At 55.1% G+C, this 18,856-nt stretch overlaps 1 protein-coding gene across 4 annotated transcripts in view; it reads left to right on the top strand.

Moving 5' to 3' along the window:
* The window catches only part of DCPS (decapping enzyme, scavenger), a 45,793-nt gene extending 32,173 nt beyond the window's left edge, over positions 1-13,620 (top strand). Inside the window, exons 3-7 of one of the 4 annotated variants that reach the window (XM_027036874.2) lie at positions 391-536; positions 5,747-5,782; positions 6,504-6,617; positions 11,083-11,193; positions 13,189-13,620. In XM_027036874.2, coding sequence (XP_026892675.1) covers positions 391-536; positions 5,747-5,782; positions 6,504-6,617; positions 11,083-11,193; positions 13,189-13,455 — 674 coding nt within the window. In that variant the 3' untranslated portion in view covers positions 13,456-13,620. Of the gene's footprint in view, positions 1-390; positions 537-5,746; positions 5,783-6,503; positions 6,618-11,008; positions 11,194-13,188 lie in introns of those variants that run through there. The other 3 variants (XM_027036875.2, XM_053203897.1, XM_027036876.2) reach the window with 3 other exon arrangements.
* Positions 13,621-18,856: the final 5,236 nt, after the last annotated feature.

Below are 18,856 nucleotides of genomic sequence, written 5' to 3'. Positions count from 1 at the left end.
GAAGGCTACTTAGCTTTAAGTCAGATCTTCAGCTTTGGGTCTAGAAAGCCACATACCAAGAAATTTGCTATGTGACAAGAGTCAGAAACCTTTCATTCCTGTGCCTAGAAAACAGAGTGGGGAAGGGTGGTGAGGGGCCCAGCGACCCATCATCAGTGAAAAAAAACCCTGTGACTCCCAGATGCTGAGTGTGATTCAACTTATGAATTTATTGGCGTGAGGCACCTCATGGGTCCCGGGTGACTATAACCTCTTAGCCTTCGGCTCCTTTCATTGGGGAATCAGAGATGGGGGTGGGGGTCACCTCTCTGTGCTGGGGACCACAGTGTGACAGGACTGTGCAGAGCGTGCACCTAACTTTGGAGTCCCGGGCTGTGTTTGTCATTACAGACATAAAGACAACCGTGGTTTACCCTGCCACAGAGAAGCACCTAGAAAAGTACCTGCGCCAGGACCTCCACCTGGTCCGAGAGACGGGGGCCGATTACAAGAACGTCACCTTGCCCCACCTGGAGTCCCAGAGCCTCAGCATCCAGGTGACTGGCCGCCGCGCCTCAGACTGGCCCCAGGGGGTGCGGACACAGAGTGCTCCCTGTGGCCGGAGTCTCTGTCTCGAGGATCTGGCAGGGCCAGCACAGTTCCACAGGTTTGGGGTAGCACAAGCAGCACTGTGGAACCCCTGCCCCCTCCTTGTGCAGGAGTGAACGCACGGATTTGTAAGTAACTGCACAGGATGGGAGAGGGTGAGTGTGCTGTGGGGAAAAGCAACTAGGGTGAGTAGCACGGGAAAAGCTGGACTGGGGTGGCCGCTGTTTTATCCAGGATGGCCAGAGGCTCGACCCTGGTCCTGGGCGTGCCGCTGAGGCTCTGTGGGACTCTCAGAGCAGCCCAGGCCTTTGGAGAATTTGTATCTGCCTCAGCACTGATACTGTCTCAGAATGACTGTGCCCTCACCTGGGTCTATGAATGGGTCAAGACTGACGCCAGGGTAGCCACCCCACCCCGTTCCAGACTTTTTATTCCTGGTTCTGCCTGTGCAAACCCGCCTCTGGGAGTCGAGTCCCAGAGTTAAAAACTTCATTCACTCGTTCCCCTTGCTTTCGTTCCCCAGAGAGCAGGGTCCTGATGTGCCTGGTGGCTTAGCACAGGGCCTCCTCTCCCAAAGGCTAATGTGAGGTTTGGCGGTGTCTTCAGCCACTAGACCAGATGCAAGGCCATTTAGCGAAGAGATCCCGAGTTCTTGATGGGCCGAGGCCCAGTGCCAACCAGAGCCTGCGCCTGCAGTCGGCCCCGAGTGAATGCTCAGCCTTAAATATGATGGATGAGGCGTTTCCTTGCTCACTTGCTGGCTCTCACCATCTCTGTCTCTTCATCATTCACCCTTGTTCTCTTTGAGCGTTTCTCAGCCACTCTGCCCAAGATCCAGGTTGTGGCTTTTGGGGGTGGTCAGACACAGGGCACTCATTGCCATGTCTCCCGGGCCAGAAGAAGGGAGGGGGCCCTTGGCTGTGGAGGTCAGGGGCCCCGCCAAGTCAGTTATACATGGGAGAAGTAAGGAAAGGGTGGTTGGCAGGTGTGCAGGAGGCCGTGTGGGGCGACAGCCCGCTTTCCTACTTGGGAAGACCCTGCTGACTGGGAGTCCTCGTCCCCCTGTGCCACATTTGCACTAGGTTCCTCTGGCTCAAGCTGGCGTGATTTTTTTTTTTTAAGTCCCTATACTTGCTCTGTCTTCTACATGGAAAGGAGATATGTCTGCATCTTGCTAGATGGCTGCTGCCATTCAGGGTCCCAGAGGGATCTCCTGGAATATATGTTCTGTGGCACCAGTTGCACAAATATGGGATCCAAAGGAGGATGCTCTTAAAGTCGGTGTGACTTGTATGTGTACTGTCTTATCCACTGCCGTGTACTTCCTCTTGGAAAATAATACAGCCAGATTCTCCTACTACTCGGCCAAGTTCTGTTTGACGCAAGTATTCGTGTATCCTTTCTTGACCGTTTCTAGTAGGTTTACAAAGCACTCAGCTCAACTGGCAACACTCATTGTATTAATTGTGCACTTACTGTGTACCAGGCCATGTACTAGGCTCTGGAGGGTCATCAGGGTGAACACTTGTAATGCCCCCAGAGTCTTGTGGGGAAGACAGACATGGAGTCTGACCGGCATAGTACAATGGGATAAGTACTCCCCCGTGGGTGGTTTGTATCCAAGGTTCAGTGGTGACACAAAGGGAGGTGATCAGCCTGGACAGTGGGGGGCTTTACAGAGGAAGGGATCCTCCAGTTGGGTCTTAAGGGACAGATGGAAGTTTGCCAAGTGGACAAGGCAGAGAAGGGCATTCCGGGCAGAGGGAAGAACAAAGATAGGCCCCAAGAGCTGGAGGGTCAGCAGGACAAACCAGGAGCAGACGGGCAGGGGCCAGAAGCAGGCGTGTGCACCTGTCAGGACACCAGGAGCTCCCAAACCTGGCTGATCATCAGGATTGCCTGGGGAGATTTTTTAAAATACAGAGCATGGGGCCCTACTCCATGTCTACTGAATCAGGATGTTCAGGGAGTGGAGCTGGGAAATCTGTATTTATTTCTTTTATTTTGCAGAGAGAGAATGAGCAGGGAAGGGGCAGAGAGAGAGGGGGACAGAGGATCTGAAGTGGGCTCCGTGTTGACATCACGGATGTGATGCAGGGCTCCAACTCACAAACCGTGAGATCATGACCTGAGCCGAAGTCGATGTTTAACCGACTAAGCCATCCAGGCGTCCCATGGAAAATCTGTATTTTTTTTTAAGGTTTATTTATTTATTTTGAAAGAGAGAGAGAGAGAGAGAGCATGTGGACAAACAGGGGAGGGGCAGAGAGAGAGGGAGAAAGAGAGAATCTCAAGCAGCCTTCACGCTGTCAGAGCAGAGCCCGACACGGGGCTCCAGCCCACGAACCATGGGATCATGACTGGAGCCGAAATCAGGAGTGGGACAGTCAACCCACTGAGCCACCCAGGCACCCCGGGAAATCTGTATTTTTAAAAAATATGTTTCTAATGATCATCAGATTTGAGAACAGTTGCCACAGGCAATGAGGGTCCCCCTAGACGGGTTTAAGTATATGGGTTCCACGAGATTTAAGGAATTGCTCGCGTTTGGTGAGTGTGGAGGGCTCTAAAGACCAGCGTGGGCCCTGGCTCAGGCCGAGACAGTGGGGAAGGCTTCGGCAGTGATTTGAGAAGTAGGGCTCGAAGCTGGCGGATTCAAGAGGCGAGCAGAGTCTGGGGGTGGCTCCAGGTCCAGCTTGGATGGAGCATGGATAGGTAGCAGGGTCACTAACCAGGACAGGGGTTGTGGGCAGCGGAGAGGGTTTATGTCGGAAACAGTTGAGTTTGGGACTTGGGAGCGCTCGCCAGGTGCCCGGGACTGTTTCAGCTTTCTCTGTGCATTCCCTCATTGACTCTACTCAGCAGCAATTTGGAGACGAGATTCACAGCCCGTCAGTGTCACCCCGGTGCCCATGCTGCCGGCCGACCACCCTATTTGGCTCCTCAAATTTGAGGTTCTTGTAACTCCTCAGTATATAATGCCATCAGGGGCGTCTGGGTGACTCAGTCAGTTAAGCATCCAACTTCGCCTCAGGTCATGATCTCACAGTTCGTGGGTTCAGCTCAGAGACTGGAGCCTGCTTCGAATTCTGCGTCTCCCTCTGTCTCTGTCCCCTCCCCCTCCCCCCTCAAAAAGAAATAAACATTAATAAGTGAATGAAAGGAAAGAAAGAAAGGAAAAGAGAAAAGAGAAAAGTACTGCCATCTGACATCTGGATCCCGAGCGTTAGAGACCATCAGGCTAAAAGTGTTGGTCTGTGAGTCGTCAGGTTGAGGTCAGTGTCCGTCCAGGGTTTGGATTCCCATTCTGCCATCTCCGAGCAGTGTGAGTGTCCTGCCATTCTGACCCCATTTCTTCACCTGGAAAATGCAAGTGGGGTCCCAGTGGGGATTGAGAGGGGCACCACAGATCACGTCCCCACTGTTGGTTCCAGCACAGACTGGGCACCAGGACGGTAGCTGCCGTTGTGCACACGCAGGTCCCATTCCGAGGACAGGGGAGGGCAGGGGAGGGCAGTGCCGATACAGCGGAGGTGTGGACAGGTGAGGGTGGCCGGAGGAGAGCAGCTAGCAGGGGGGCGAGCAGAAAAGCAGGAGGAGAGCGAACAGGGAGTGAGGTATCCCAGGGGAGACTTGCCGATGTCACCTGCCGCAAGGAAGCTATGCCAGGTGCCTGCTAGAAGCCGGGGGTGGCTGAGTCCCCCGGGCTTGCATCCTGATGGGCTCACTCCCCGTTACAGGCCCTGCCCCTCCCCTCCCCGCCCCCCCCCCCCCCCCCCCCGACCATGATTTGTGTGAATTCTGTTCCCTGGCCCCCTCCCTTTCTCAGCTGGGCTGCTGGCCTGGGACTTCACGTGGATTCACACCCCCCGCCCCTGCTCTCCCAGAGGCCTGCTCCCGTGACCTGAAGCCGGAGCTGTGGGGCCAGACTCGGTTGGAATTGGTTGGACTTCCTCATGCTTGCTTTTTCCTTACAACGTGAGGACGACAGCGACACCAGCTTGACCGGGTTGCTGCGCGCGGTAGTCCCTGGGAGGCCCTGAGAACAGGGCCCGCACGTGGGAGGGCTGCTCACCACCACCAGGCCTCTGCTCTCGGTGCAGCGGCCTCCGGCAGAGCGCCTGTTGTCATCGCCACGAGGCTGCGGCTCGACGCCCCCTCTTGCTGGAGCTTTCTGAGCACTTTCCTCTGCCTTTATGGGGCCTCCTCTGTGCCAGGAGCTGTCAGTCATTTTTCACTCCTTACCACTCTGTGCCGTGCAGGTATCGTCTCAGAGGGGGAGACTCCAGTCCCCTCTCAGGGGGAAACTGAGGCTCAGAGAGTACACCACTTTGCCCAAGGTGTCAGCTAGTTAGTGAGGAGGCAGGAGAGGACACCAGGACCAGTTTGTTCTCTGTCTACAACTACACAACTTTCCAGTCTGAGGGGGCTGCTTATCTGGGGGCAAAAGACAGCCCAGGCCCCAGGGAGGCTGCTCCAGGGCTCTCCACAGAGCGTCATCTTTCACCTCCCTCACCTTTACCGTTGGGGCACTTCGGGTCATGTTCCGGCTGGCTTTTTTTTCTGCCGCAGCACGTTCCCAGCGAGACTTCCAGCAGGAGAGGAAATGCGTCTGTGGGAGACCCCGGGGCTGCGTGGGGCAGCCACTGCTGGCTGTGCTCCAGTCCGCTCCCAGGAAGTGGTGGGAAGGCCCCTCTTTGGTAGTGGGCGGGCCACATGGTGACCGACCTGTTGGCCTTACCAGGGGTCTGGGAACCCCAGATACTCCCAGGCAGGTACCCTCTGCTCTCTCCGTCTCAGACGGTCGCGTTTGACCTTGGCCGCACCGGCCGAGAGTGAGGATGTGGACTCAGCAGATCAGCTCCCACGGCCCCCTGGCCTTCGTGGACACGCTTGTTCTAGAACTCCTGGGAGCGGGCAGAGGAGCCCTCCGCCGGCCTGGCCGTGTCCGTGCCCGGGCCTCTCGATCCGCCCCCTCGGTGAGCCGGAAGGCCCTTCCCAGGCGCAGGCCCAGCCGCTGCCCTCTGTCTGGCTCTGCAGCAGCCTTCTGTCTCGGATTTCAAGCTGGGAGTTGACTCAGAGCTCTGGGGAAGTGAAGAGAAGAGGTCTCTGTGAGCCCCGTGAGAACAGGGGCTTTCTTCTCTTAACCCCCCTGCAGGCTGGCTTCTTCACAGAGGCCACCAGGACCCTAAAGGTAAAACAACATCCTCGGGATCCACACAGTACTCAAGGAAGGGTCCTCTGAAGACTGCCAGCAGCCGGTAAAAGGGTCTGAGAGGGGCTGGAGGCCCTGGCTTGACAGGAAAGGTCCGTGTAATTGCTGTCTCCCAGCTGTGCCTATTCTGTGTTGTCACACAAGGGCCGTGTCAGCGGAAGCTGCTGTGGCTGCAGGTGGGCAGAGGCGCCAACCCTACCACAAATGAGAGTCCCACCCAGCAGGGTGGGAAACCCATATACATCCATGTCTAGGCCTGGTGTGCAGCTGGCTCCCTCCGCAGAAGGAAGTCCCACCCTGTCTTTGTCTGTGGTCATGAAGAAAGTGGGAAGGGGCCCACGGAGACCGCTGTTCGCGAGTCCCGCGGGCAGGAGCGGGGATGGATGCACACAGGCCGGCGAGGCCACGGCAGAGCATGTACATGGCCTAAACGCAGGAAGGACCCAAAGAAACGGCCCCATCCGAGCTGCAGTGGCCCCTGAGGGGATGGCTGTGGTGGGAGAGGGGAAGTCTCTTCTGGACCCCCAAGAGCAGATCGGTGGGGACAAGGCAGCCTGAGTGTAGACCCCCTGAGCTCAGTGACCCTATATGGCTTGGCTGTCCTTCCTGGAGGGGTCGGAGAGCTTAGCTAGCCTGGTCTGTGGTATTTCCCCAGAGGTTGTGAGTAGCTATGTGACCCCCCCCCTCCCCCTCCTTCCAGTGGGTGTACAACATTCTCGATAAGAAGGCTGAAGCTGACCGGATTGTTTTTGAGAACCCAGATCCCTCTGATGGCTTTGTCCTCATCCCCGATCTCAAGTGGAACCAACAGCAGGTAAAAGCTTTCTTGCTGGGGCTCTCTGGTCTCCCAGTACTTGCTCTAGGTTGTTGGGCCTCCTTAGTCCTGCCCTTCTTTCTCACCTTGGTTCCTCTCTCTAAGCCGATTTTAATTAACCAACAACAGAAACCCGAGCTGTGCGCAAACATTCACGCCTTAACGTGTCCACTTGAAGTTCTCTCTGGCTGTCCTCCCACGCAGGGGGGCAAGAATGGCATGATGTTTGCGCCCATAAGCATACGGCCATTCTTTAACCAGCCAAGTGGCTCAGCTGCCACCCTCCCTTCCAGGAGTACCTGGAGCCCTAAAGAGGACTGTTTACATTCTTTCCATGCCCCTGCATACCAGCAGATCCAGGCAGGCCTAAGACCTGAAGCACTGATAGGAAGGAGCCATGGCAACCAACGCAAAGGGTCCCCTCCACCGCCCGAGAGCAAGAGGGGTCTTCCAGTGGCCCAGGCTTCCACTCGGGCCTCTCAGCTGTTTCCTGCTCTCTGTGCCCCTCGCTTCCACTGTCCCAAGGAGCAGGTTTCCAGGGTGAGCTGACCTCACTCACCCTCTCTGTCCAGTTCTCCGTAGCCTCCATCTCTGTCTTTTTCGCCTCCCTTCCTCACTGCCACCCCAGCCCACCACCAAAGCTGCAATGGACCACCACCTCTTTGGGTAGACTGGATACCCCTGGCATCAGCAGCAGGCAGAGAACCGTGTTGCAGCAGGCAGAGAACAGCAGGCTGTTCACGTCACGGACTGGAACGTGGACCTGGGCCGGGCTCAGCCTGTGGCGGGCCAGGGGCCACGGTGAGGCCAAGGAAGCCAGACGTGGGATTGCTGGGTAGGAGGTGGAGAGGAGGTAAACTCTCTCTTCTGGTTTAGATCTTTGAGTCACCCGAGCGTGGGTTTGCCACGCTGCCCTCCAGTGGACCCTTCTGGTTCCTGGGCTCCTCACACAGGTGGCGTTCTAGAGTCCGGTCAGTCACCTCCCCACGCACACCTTCCCTCCCGCTTTCTCAGTCATGGCCTGCCTTTGGGTCCTAAACTGGGCTCACCCGCAGTTTACTTGGTTTTGATTTGGTGATTTCTAGATCTACAATGCTACTCCTTCACTACCCAGAAAAGGGGGGCGAGGGCCTGCGGTTGGGGTAAAGGGACAGGACTTCAGCTCAGAGGTACACGGGCAAGTGAGTGCCAGCTGCCTCTTAAGAGCAGCTCCTGGGAGTTACTGAACTTGGCCTGAGGGGTGGTAGAGAATCTGAAGGGATTTTCAGAAGTTGTAGCACTGAGTGATGATTTGTGTAAGGCAAGTGAGACGGAAGGAGGTAACTGTCCACTAGTAGGGTGTTGTGGCGGAGAGAGGCTGCAGGGGTTCCTGTGTCCACGCCCCTACCCCCTGCCCTTCAGCTTATCTCCACCTCAGGCCTTGAGGGAAGAAGCCAGGTCTGGCCCTGGAGTCGTCTGGGAGCAGGGACAAGGCCACAGAGCAGGAGTGCAGCTCTGCAAACCCCCTGTCTGTCCCCTTGGGCAGCCCCATGCCTGGAGGCCCCGGGTCACAGACTGGGTCACGGGAGATGGGATGTGAGGTGGAAGGAACTTCTGCCTCACGAGATCTTTGAAGACTAAGGAGCTTGTGACTCGTAGGAGGTGGTGGTCTGAGGGCCAGGCGGCGACAGCAAAAGATTTGACTCCTGCATCTCCATTCAAGAAGCCCTTGAACACACTTGAGCCCAGGGCCCTGAGAATGAAAATCCATTGTCCTTTTGACCTTGTGCTGGCAGGCATCCCGCTGGGCCTGCCGGTGGAGCTGCCCTGTCTCTCCGTTCCCTTTAAGACAGAAAAGTCTTCAGGAGCTGCACTGGACTCCCAGCCACAGGGCTGGGGCGACTTGCCCTTGGGGGTTGTGAATAGGCCAGCTTAAATGTCACGTTTCCCTTAATGGTCATACAGGTGCAATTGTTCTTAACCTTTCCTTAATTAGCACTTGTCTCTTAGTGGTGCCATATTTCGTTGTCTCAAATCCTTGGCTTGTGACAGAACAATGAAATTGACTGCTCCCTTAGAATTTGGCAGCGTGGCCAGCAGGCGAGACAGACCGGGCCTGGACTTCTTTGTCCTTGTACTAGAGGAGGGTTGAGGAGAGAGGAACCCGCCATATTTGCCCTAAGGAGCCTTCCTAGCCACCCAGGAATCTCCTCGCCTCCCAGCTGCTGGCCCAGGATTAAAGAGACTTTGTCCGTATGTCCATCCATCCACCCATCTATCCATTCCACAAGATTTATCAAATGCCTAATGTCTGTTAGAGAATCTTGCCTCCCTGGAGTTTATAATATCCCTTCCTCAGTTCTTTTAAGAGATCACTTATATATTCTCTTTTATTTGCTTTTTTTTTTTTTTTTTAAGGTCTAGTTAAGACATGCACGAGGTAAAAGTGCAGAATAAATAGTGCGGTGAAAGCAAGTTCCCTCACCCCACATTCTTCCACTTCCGTTCCCCAGAAAGGACTGTTTCTCAAAAGAGATTATGTCTTTGTCTCTCCTTCCAGGTATCGTCTCTGCATGTTGTGTATATAAGTATATAGGGTGTGTTTCTATGGACACAACATGCACTTTCCGCTCATATAATGTAGGTTCTTTGATCTCAAGGGCTCAGACCAAGAAACTCTTCCTCTGGGTCGCTCCAGAGGTGGAAAGATGGCCCTCCGGCCATTCTCCACCGTGCCCCTTGCCAGGAAGCTGTTCCTTTGACTCTGCTGTCCTGCCTTGTAAAAAGAGATCAGTGATGACTGCCTGCCCGAAGTGCCCGATGGGCCAGCTTGAGGGATACCAGCCTGAGACCCTTGCCAGCTCCTTGTCTGGCTTTCTTCATGCCATTTCTCTGGGCCGGGGGCCCTTGGGCTGCCTGCAGAAAATCTGGGCTCATGTCTGCCTATCACAGAATGGGTTTCTTTCCCTGCCAGTGGAGCAGAGAGGTGTGATTTAATGCCACGTTTGTGATTTGTCAGCAGACATCATCTAAAACAAATGCCACTGTTATTTGAGAGTCTGTGACAGTGACATATAAGAACGGCTGGAGACACTGACAGGCACATGTACACCCCGAGTTCAAGCAGGTCTGTTTCCTGCTTCTCTTGGGCTCCTCACGAGGGACAGAGCAAATGTCCTGGGCACAGGCCATGAGAAGGGAGAGTCTGGGAGAGACCGATGGGCAAAACTGAAGCCTCGGTAGGCACAGCTCAGCCAGCTGCTGGGCGGTTCCCACGGGGCTGGTCTGTAGCCAGCCTGAGGCAGAGAGCCCGGATTGTTGGAACTCGTGCAGAGAAGAATGTGGTAGGAAGAGACTCTGTTGGCCTGAAGGGGCACAGTTGGACACCAGGCACCATATGGAAAACCGTCTTCTCAGTTTTCAAACTGGGGCCCTTGGGGATTTGGTTGGTGACTCATGGTCCCCAGATTATGTCCTTGAGGGATCTCGCAGCTCACGCTGCCTGGCTGAGTGCTGCCGGCTTCCTCCTGCGTCTTGCTCCTTGGAGCCCTGGTGTCTGGGGCCTGCCTCGCACATGGATGTGATAGTCGGCCAGGGCCAGTGTGGGTGAGCAGGGAGGGCGGGAAGGTTTTCTGGGCAGAAGAAGAGTTTATTTGCTCTCTGGCACAAGATCTTGTTGACTTTGGTTCTTTACACTGTGGTGACCTCCAGGTTTTCGGCCAGGCGCTGTTTTCAGGAAGGACAGCCGGAAGGGTTGGCCTGTGAGCCCTGTGCGTTAGGGGAAGAGAGGAAAAGGTTAAGCGCTCTGGTGGTGCTCATTGCTGAGCTGGCCCCGGGGCCCCTTTCCACCTTTCAAATCCTTCTACATCCTTCCCCTACACTGGACTCCAGACAAATCGAATTACTTACTCTGCCCCTCACATGCTGTATACTTTCTCGTCTCTGAGCCTTTGCTGTCACTGTTCCTTCAAACCTGAATGCTCTTCCTCTAAATGCTCCCCCTTCTTTAGGACCTGGGTCCCCTACCTCCTCTTCCAGGGAGCATGTCTGGATCACCCTAGCTAGATAGTCTTTCCTTCTTCCTCCTGTACTTGTATCACTTCGTGTCTTGTAGTAGTTACTCACCTATATGCTATTAGATTTTAAAGTCTTGGAGGGAAAGTTGTCCTTGGCACCTCTTTGAACCTTCTCCTCCCACCCCCTCGTCAGCTCTGTGAGTATGTAAATATTCCTATATGGTACTCTTTAGCAGGAAGAATAAACAGAAGTTCTATCCTTAGACTGTCCCACTCATCCCAGGCATGTGGAGGCCCCCACTGCCCAGGGATTGGTCCTCCCGTGGGCTCCCCGGGATCGCCTGTGGCTGGTGCTACAGCAGGCCTGGGGGTGGGTACTTCCTGGCTTCCCTGCAGAATTCCAGGACTGGCAGCCTCCCCTGGCTCTGTCCCCTGCTGAGCCTGGTTTACCCGTGCTGATCTCTGCGCAGCTAGATGACCTGTACCTGATTGCCATCTGCCATCACCGGGGCATCAGATCACTGCGGGACCTTACTCCAGAGCACCTGCCGCTGCTCAGGAACATCCTCCGGGAGGGGCAGGTGAGTTGCCTTGGCCACATCCGTACTGAAGCTCAGAGGAATCATATTCCAATTCCAGTGTGTTCGTGGCCGCTTTCCTCACCCTTTCCAGAAGTCCATCTGTGAAAGGGGCCTGTCTCTGGATGCCAGTCCCAGGACCTCACGAAGGTCCTTTTAGATGGACTCACAAGGCCCTTGTCTCCTGGTCCTGCCCTACCCTTCAGCTCTACTTTCAGCCACCTTTCCTCCGCCAAGGTTCCCCTCCCATCCCAGGATCACCTGTGTCTGCTCATGACAGCCACATTGCACCAGACATGTTTCTTGGGGAGATGGGTCCCCTATGGCCAGAGACTGAATTTTGTAGCACCTGGCATTCTGGGGTGCTTTATACTGGGATATTTGTTGAATCACATGAAAGTAAAGAGGAGCCCTGGGGCGCCTGGGTGGCTCAGTCGGTTAAGCATCTGACTTCAGCTCAGGTCATGATCTCATGGTTCATGAGTTCGAGTCCCACATTGGGTGAGCTCAAGCCCCATTCTCTCTCTCTCTCTGCCCCTCACTGACTTGCACCCTCCCCCTCTCAAAAAAATAAATAGAAAGTAAAGAGGCAAAGGAAGGTGGGAGAAGTGAATCTAGAATCCTGAGTTGTGGTCTTGATTCTGACATTTTGATCCTAACCACCGGAGAGACTCTGGGCAGGACTCTTCACCTCACCTCTCTGGGCCTCAGTATCTGGATGCAATGCTGCTAAATCCCATTCTGTGATGTCGTTCTCAGAAACATTCAGAGATGTTTCAGAAACAATCAAAGATGCAGCCCCCGTGCCAGGGCCCAGCAGTCACCAGGGTGCCTGGCCAGGAGAGAAGCTCGCCACCTTGCTGCTCAGAGGCTTTGCCGCAGGCCTGGGGGAGGGGCTCTCGTGGGTCCGCTCTCTGCTGACCTCTAGACCCCAGCTGCCTGGCCTTCTTCCTCCCGCCTGCCCACATCACTGTCTCTCTGGCCACCTGTCTCTTTTTGGAGTCATTTGCTTCTCTGCTGAAACGCCTGCGGATGTCAGAGAGTGGTGTCTTTCTCTCCGGGAGATGCGGGGCCTACACTTGGACTTGCCCTGCAGCTCAGGCAGCCTCGTCCAGACAGGCCAGCCATACGTATCCCCGGAAGGCCTTTGGGTGCCCCGGCCTTGACCTCACACTGCTGCAGAGATCCCCAGGCGGAGTTCCAAGTCCAGGATGTAATTGTGGCGTGTATTCTGAGCCCACTGAGGCCCTAGTCTTTTTCTCTTCACCTCTGACCTCCTCAAGGATTCACCCAGAATGGAAATCAGAGTCTCCTGTCAATGCCAAGCCTAGGAGGCTCCTGAAAGGGAGTTCGGTAGAAAAAGCCCTAACCCCTGAGCAAGGTGGAGGGTGGTCAGAGGGAGCCAGGGCCAAGGTCTGTGTTCCCCGCTTCCTCCAGGAGTCCAGCGAGACCTTCCCCGGATCTTCTAGGGGCAGCCCTTCCCATGCACCCTCCCCCACCCTCTCTCTTCCACCAGGCCTCGGCGCAGCCCTGTCCCTGTCACCCTTGTTCCCGGCTGTGCACTCTTCCATGCTAAGAGGGGGTACAAGCCTCCCTCCCACTTACCCGGTGACTTAAGCACGCATCGGTCACCTGGGGGGAGGATGGTCCCCATAGTCTTGGGCATCTGGGGCCTGTCTCTTGGCACTGGGACTTCCTAGATTCCCAGTAGCGACTGTCTGAGGAGCCTGAGTGTTGTGTGCAGGTTGGAGTGTGGAACCCTAATGGAGGCCACCGTTCCCTTCATTTGGGAGAAGGAGCCTCCCCCTTGCGGCTGTCACCTGTTTTTGTTGACTCCCTGGAATGGAACACAGAGACCCGTAGCAAACTGTGGGCAGGGAGCTGTTTGCAGGGTTTTATCAGACGTCCGGAGGCTAGTCGGGGATTGGGCCTAGAGGAGGGTTCTGGCGCTGGCCCGTGGGCAGCACGGTAACCTGTCCCGCCGCTACCTTTTCTCAGGAAGCCATCCTGCAGCGCTACGGGGTGAAGGGGGACCGCCTCCGAGTGTACCTGCACTACCTGCCTTCCTACTACCACCTGCACGTGCACTTCACCGCCCTGGGCTTCGAGGCCCCTGGCTCGGCGGTGGAGCGGGCTCACCTGTTAGCAGAGGTGATCGAGAACCTGGAGTGTGACCCGGAGCACTACCAGCGGCGCACCCTCACCTTTGCCCTCCGGGCCGACGACCCCCTGCTCCAGCTCTTGCAGGAGGCCCAGAGGAGCTGAGTGTGGCCCAGGGGCCGTCCCCTGGGACAGGAACACAGATGTGTGGGCTGGGGGGGGGGGGGGGGCGGGGAGGGACGGAGGGAGTTTTCGCACCAAGTGGATTTTTCAAAATTGTATTTTGTACTGGCTTATTTCTAGTATGTGAATAAAGTATTGGTCTCCTTCGGTGTGGACTGACGCCAGGGCCTGGGGAGGCAGGTGGTGCGAGAGAGCAGGGTGGGCAGATCCTGAGAAAAGAGCAGCCAAGTCGGGGGGCGGTGGCTTCAGCTGACCTGGGAGCGTGCCGAGGGCTTTCTGCAAATCCCTGGGAGCGCCATCCCTGGCGATTGCCGAGTCCCGAATCCGACAGCACCTCTCCCCATCTGCAAGCCTTACTCCGCCATCACGCCCCTGTCCCTCCTTCCATTTTCGACATCTTCCTAATGGTTTTCTGGGCCCACATGTCTGGGAGTTCCCCAAAAAACCCAAATACAAAAACTCTCTGGAAATCATCTATAGAGGTTTTTTTGACAGCGCTTCCTCTTTCCCTGCCCAGAATTGAGATTGCACCTCCCGTGTGTGAGTCAACCCTGCTGATAAACTTCTTGTTGACAAGGATGAAGGACGACCGCCTGGAAGTGGGAGGGCTTTAATAAGAATCAGATGAGGCAAAAGCCCAAAAAGCCTGCCTTTGCCTCTGTTACTCGGTCGGCGAGTCCCTGGCCTTGAGTTTATTATCTAGGCAGGAAGACAAAACAGACTCACATAGAGCAGCCAGCAGATCACATGCAAAACTGTATCAACAAGGGCAAAACGAGGCGTTTGCAGTGGAGGACAAAGCTCTGAGGGGCTCCGGTTCGAGGTGGGACCAGAGCGTCACAGGTCCCCTGTCCATAGAATCTGGAGGCCAGGAAGGGACTTCAAGGTGTCTGGGGCTGGTGGCCTGTAGGGAGCCTTCGGGTGCTTATCTGGGAAGGGTGACATCTACCATGGCTCCAGCAGCACAGGGACACAGGCACGCATGCGAGGGCACGTGGTTGAAGACAGAAGGCGCTTGTATCGGCACAGAGGACAGCTCTGTCACGCCGCTACAGAGGGGCTGGCATTGCTGGTTAGTCAAGCTGGGGCTGAAGGACACCAGGTTGCACCTCCTCAGGGGGCTTTCTCGGGGGAAACGGGATGTCGGGTTCCGCCAGGTGGTAAGAGGGAAGCATAAGGCAGAGAGGGGCGGCTCCTATTCTGCAATCCCTGGACTGAGAAACAGAATCAGATGTTTATTGAACGCATGCTGCTGGCCAGGCACTGCCCCAGAGACTGGTAAGTGGTGAACAGACAGAAGTCTCTCCTCCGGGAGCCGACCTTCACCCCCTAACGTTACACCAGCCCTAACGAGTCCTGAGCCTGTTGCTTTGTGAAGGAGAGCGGGGATGAGGGTCCATGAAGTGTCCTGCCGTGTAAACGTACCGTGTGCTAATGTTGCTTTATGCTAAACTTTGACTTACCGATCAACTCTTGAGCCAGACGGTATTTTAAGTGCTGGGAAAACAAAGCTCCTACCTACCCTCCAGGCTACTGGGGCAGACAGCCAAGGAACGTAGGAGTAAAAAGGCAACGCCCGGGTAGTTCTCTTGAAAACAGGTATGTGAGACAGGCTCGAGTACAAGCTTTCCCTAGGAAGACACGCGGGGGATGCTTTCAGAATCCCGACAGTGCTCGGCAGGGCCGCCGAACTGGAGCAAGGTGATGAGGGTGGTGAGGCCGGAGGGGGCTGGTTACAGGGAGAGAGGTGTGGCCCGCACCTTCTGCAGGTGGAAATGAAGGCAGCTGGTCTTTCTCCCATGCGTCAGAGCTGTCGTAGGGGGCGCCTGGGTGGCTCAGTCGGTTCAGCATCAGATACTTGATTTCAGCGTGGGTCATGATCTCAGGATTCAGGAGTTCGAGCCCCTTGTCGGGCTCGGCACTGACAGCACAGAGCCTGCTTGGGAGCCTCTCTCTCTGCCCCTTCCCTGCTTGTGCTCTCCCTCACTCTCCCTCGCTCTCTCAAAATAAATAAATAAACTTAAAAAAAAAAAAATCTGTTGCGAAGACAAACGAAACCCAGAGGCCCCTCCTCGCAGACAGAGTGGAGGGACCCAATCCTGGGAGTGTCCTCTTCTCCTGGGCAGATCAGTTGCTGCCGGTGGGGCACACAGGGTGCGTGCTTAGAGAAGACCAGCAGGTGGCCAGTCCTGAACCAAAAAGGAGAGCACTCAGGAGCCTCCCAGGGGACAAGATCTCTAGCTCCCTGGGACTAAGCCCTGTGAAGGCATTCCCAGCCTTGGCTCCCTCGCCTGATCTGTCCCATCCCTCCTCCTCCCTCTCGGGTTTACTCACCCTTCAAGTTTCTACCAAACATCCTGCATGGGCCAGCACTGCAAGGCGCTGACAGGAACAAGAAGGTCTTGCGGGTCTGTACCCTCGGGGAGCATGACTCAGTGGGGCAGGGGAGCATAGGACGAGACAGTAGGTAAAGGCTGTTCTAGAGGGAGGTTCTAAAGGCTGTGCTCCTTTGTAGTGCCGGGAGGTGCTCCTCTGTCGGGACCGATTCTGCTTTCCGAGGGGAGGAGGGGGTCAGTTCTCCCCTGGTGCCTGGAGTAGGAGTCATGAAGGCCCAGAGGGCAGCCCTGCGAGCTGGGAGGAGACCTCAGGAGTTTGGCCTCGTGCCCCCAAAGGCCCCAGGAGGGGCCGGTGTCACTGTGCACAAGAGTGTTTGCTGCTCCTCTCCAGGAAACAGCTGGTCAGATGTGTGGTGAGCCATGAAATGGATCCTGCTGAGTCTCTTGTCGTATACCTATTTGCCCCTGTAACCACACGAGACTCCGTCTCACCTGAATCCTGGGGCCTCAAGCTGCAGGGAAGAACTGACTGAGTCAAGGGGCCCATCTCTCTGTTACACCTCACTGAAATCCCAGAGGGCCTGGCAGGACTCTTCTCTAAGACCCACGGTTTCTGACCACACATGAATGCCACTTCCTGTCGTTTCTAGGGAGTCTGTTCCCAGGGGCAGCTCACTCCATGTTGGGGCCCGTGGGCCTGAGGCAGGTGCAGCAACTTGCCACCCCCACCCGCACCCCCACCTGCACCCCCACCGCAAGGGCTGTCCCCTCCTGTAAAGGAGCTCAGTCCAGGTCTCTTGGTTTTCCGGGGGATGCAGAATTAGAGCTACCCCTCTCTGCCCCAGTTTTCCCCTTGATGACACGTTGCAGTGCCCAACATCCTGCCTCCCCTGAGAGAACTTCCTGAGCATGACCAGGGTTTCTCGGCCCCACCTTAACTAACTAGCAAATGCCACCTCCCCCCCCCCCCCCCCCGCCCCGGCAGCATAATCTGTCCTGCGTGCTGCAAAGAGTGCCTTCTGTGTTTGATCGCATGTCCTCGGCATACGTGCCTGTGTCCCTGCTCTGTTGGAGCAGTGGTGGATGTCACCCTTCCCAGAAAAATCCTGGACACGTCCACAATTGGCTGTCAGCCCCGGTGCTTGGCCCACTATCCCCTTGGCGTGTGGCTGGAGAAGGAAGGAAGCAGTTGGAGGCATGACTGCTATTGTTTCTTGGCTCCTTTCAGTTTGCCTAAAAGTTTCCTCCGAGAGCAAAATTGCTGAGTGTTCTGGATTTGTCAACATTCCTTCATGAATTTGAGAAAAATAACAAGCTGGACACTGAGGGTCTACTCTGCATGTCCCTGTTGAACACCCATCCCCGTCCTGAGAAACAAATCAAGAGATAATTACATACAAAGTAATATTTGAAATTGTTTCTCTTGTGATACTTCCATATCCAAAACAGGTTAGCATATCTATTTTATTTCTAGCCAGACTGATGTAGGCCGGCTTGCTTCTCAGGAAGGACAAAATCGTTATTCTAAACCATGTATGTATAAAGTGAAAGCGTCTTTTTTCTAAGAGGAAGGTGGTGATAATGAAAGGTAGTCATTTTTAAAATACCCTCATTTAGCAACACACGTGTCGGCAACCCTGCGTTTATTGTATTGTTATTATTAGGAAAATTATATTGGATTCTGAAATCTACATAAACTGGAAGTTCCCATGTTTTAACCACTTAAAAAATAAACATGGACGGAATCTGTTTAGAGTGTTTCAATTCAATTACATTGCACTTCATTAATTGCAAAGTAATTACAAGAGTGGCGAATGCCTTCAAAAAAGCAGAGGGGGCTGTGAGACCTTACGCAAAGAGACGCCACATTTCTAGGCTAAGCTTGGTAGCAAAGGCCCGCACAATCGTAGGCCCAGCAGTTGGAAAGAGCATGGCTCAGCACGCTGGGGGGCCTCGACCTAAGCCAGCATGAGGCACGCGTGCACAATTAGAACGCCAGCCAGTTTTTCCTTCAGGACTGTGCGAGTGCCTAAGAGGCAGTGGGGTCTGATGGTTCCATCACAGAATCTGCCCCACACCCAGGTATGACCTTGGGCAAGTTACATAACTGCTCCTAAATTAGGAATGATAATAGTGCCCACCACGAGGGGTTTTGTCGGGATTCACTAAGAGGATTTTGTGGACGTAGTGGTCACTCGGTAAATGTTAACTATTGTCCTACTGTGAGAAGGCCCCAAGAGGACGTAACCAGAGATATTTGGGCTAGATATTAAAAAGAACTAACTGATCTGAAGGGCTGTAAAATCCTAGATGATTCAGCGGAGGCATAGCAACCAAGTGACTTTAAGGCAAAAAGCAAGCCATGAACGATCTGTGGTTAATTGATTGTGGCCTTAAACAGGCAAGCACTGCACGCAGTGACTTCTGGGGATCTCTTCCAGACTAAAGGTTCCTGGAATGCCTTGGCCTACTGGCAGGTTTCTAAGACTACAACAGTGATGTCCCCTGCTATTGAGAACCCTGGGAACAGCTCAGCTTCATGGTCCAGTCATATAAATCTGATAAAAATAGGAGCTGAAATACCATCCCAGAGTTGCTATTTTTAAAAGCATCTGAGATGCTGGATTGGGTTTATTTCTTCCTCACACGGCATCTTGCTGTTCCCTCCTCCTGGTGGGCAGGATGCTAACGTGGCACATGTGAGGGACAGGAGCCAGAAGCCTGTGAGGCACATTTGTCAAGCGGCAATGTGCCTCCTACCCACACCCGCGGCCTGCCAAGGAGGAGCCTCCGGGGCCAGGGCTCCCCAGGCCTACGTGCACCTGTCCCTTCAGGGCCCCTCGCTCCTCTGCCTCTTCCCTCTGCTGGTTGCCCCAGCAGAGGTGTCCTCCAGTTCCTCCACCGTGGAGACAGAGCCACAGAGCTAAAGGGAGGCAGAGGAAACAGGAACGGAAGCAGCGTGGCTCAGAGGGGGACTGGGACCCAGATTGCCGTCCGTCAGGTTGTCTTGACCTGAGCTTGGCAGAGCAGAGCCAGCTTCTGGGAAG

Source organism: Acinonyx jubatus, chromosome D1 (assembly GCF_027475565.1).
Source record: "Acinonyx jubatus isolate Ajub_Pintada_27869175 chromosome D1, VMU_Ajub_asm_v1.0, whole genome shotgun sequence".
Lineage (NCBI taxonomy): Eukaryota > Metazoa > Chordata > Mammalia > Carnivora > Felidae > Acinonyx > Acinonyx jubatus.
The sequence above is the reverse complement of the archived record's forward strand: the minus strand, read 5'-3'. Positions and strand labels throughout refer to the sequence as shown.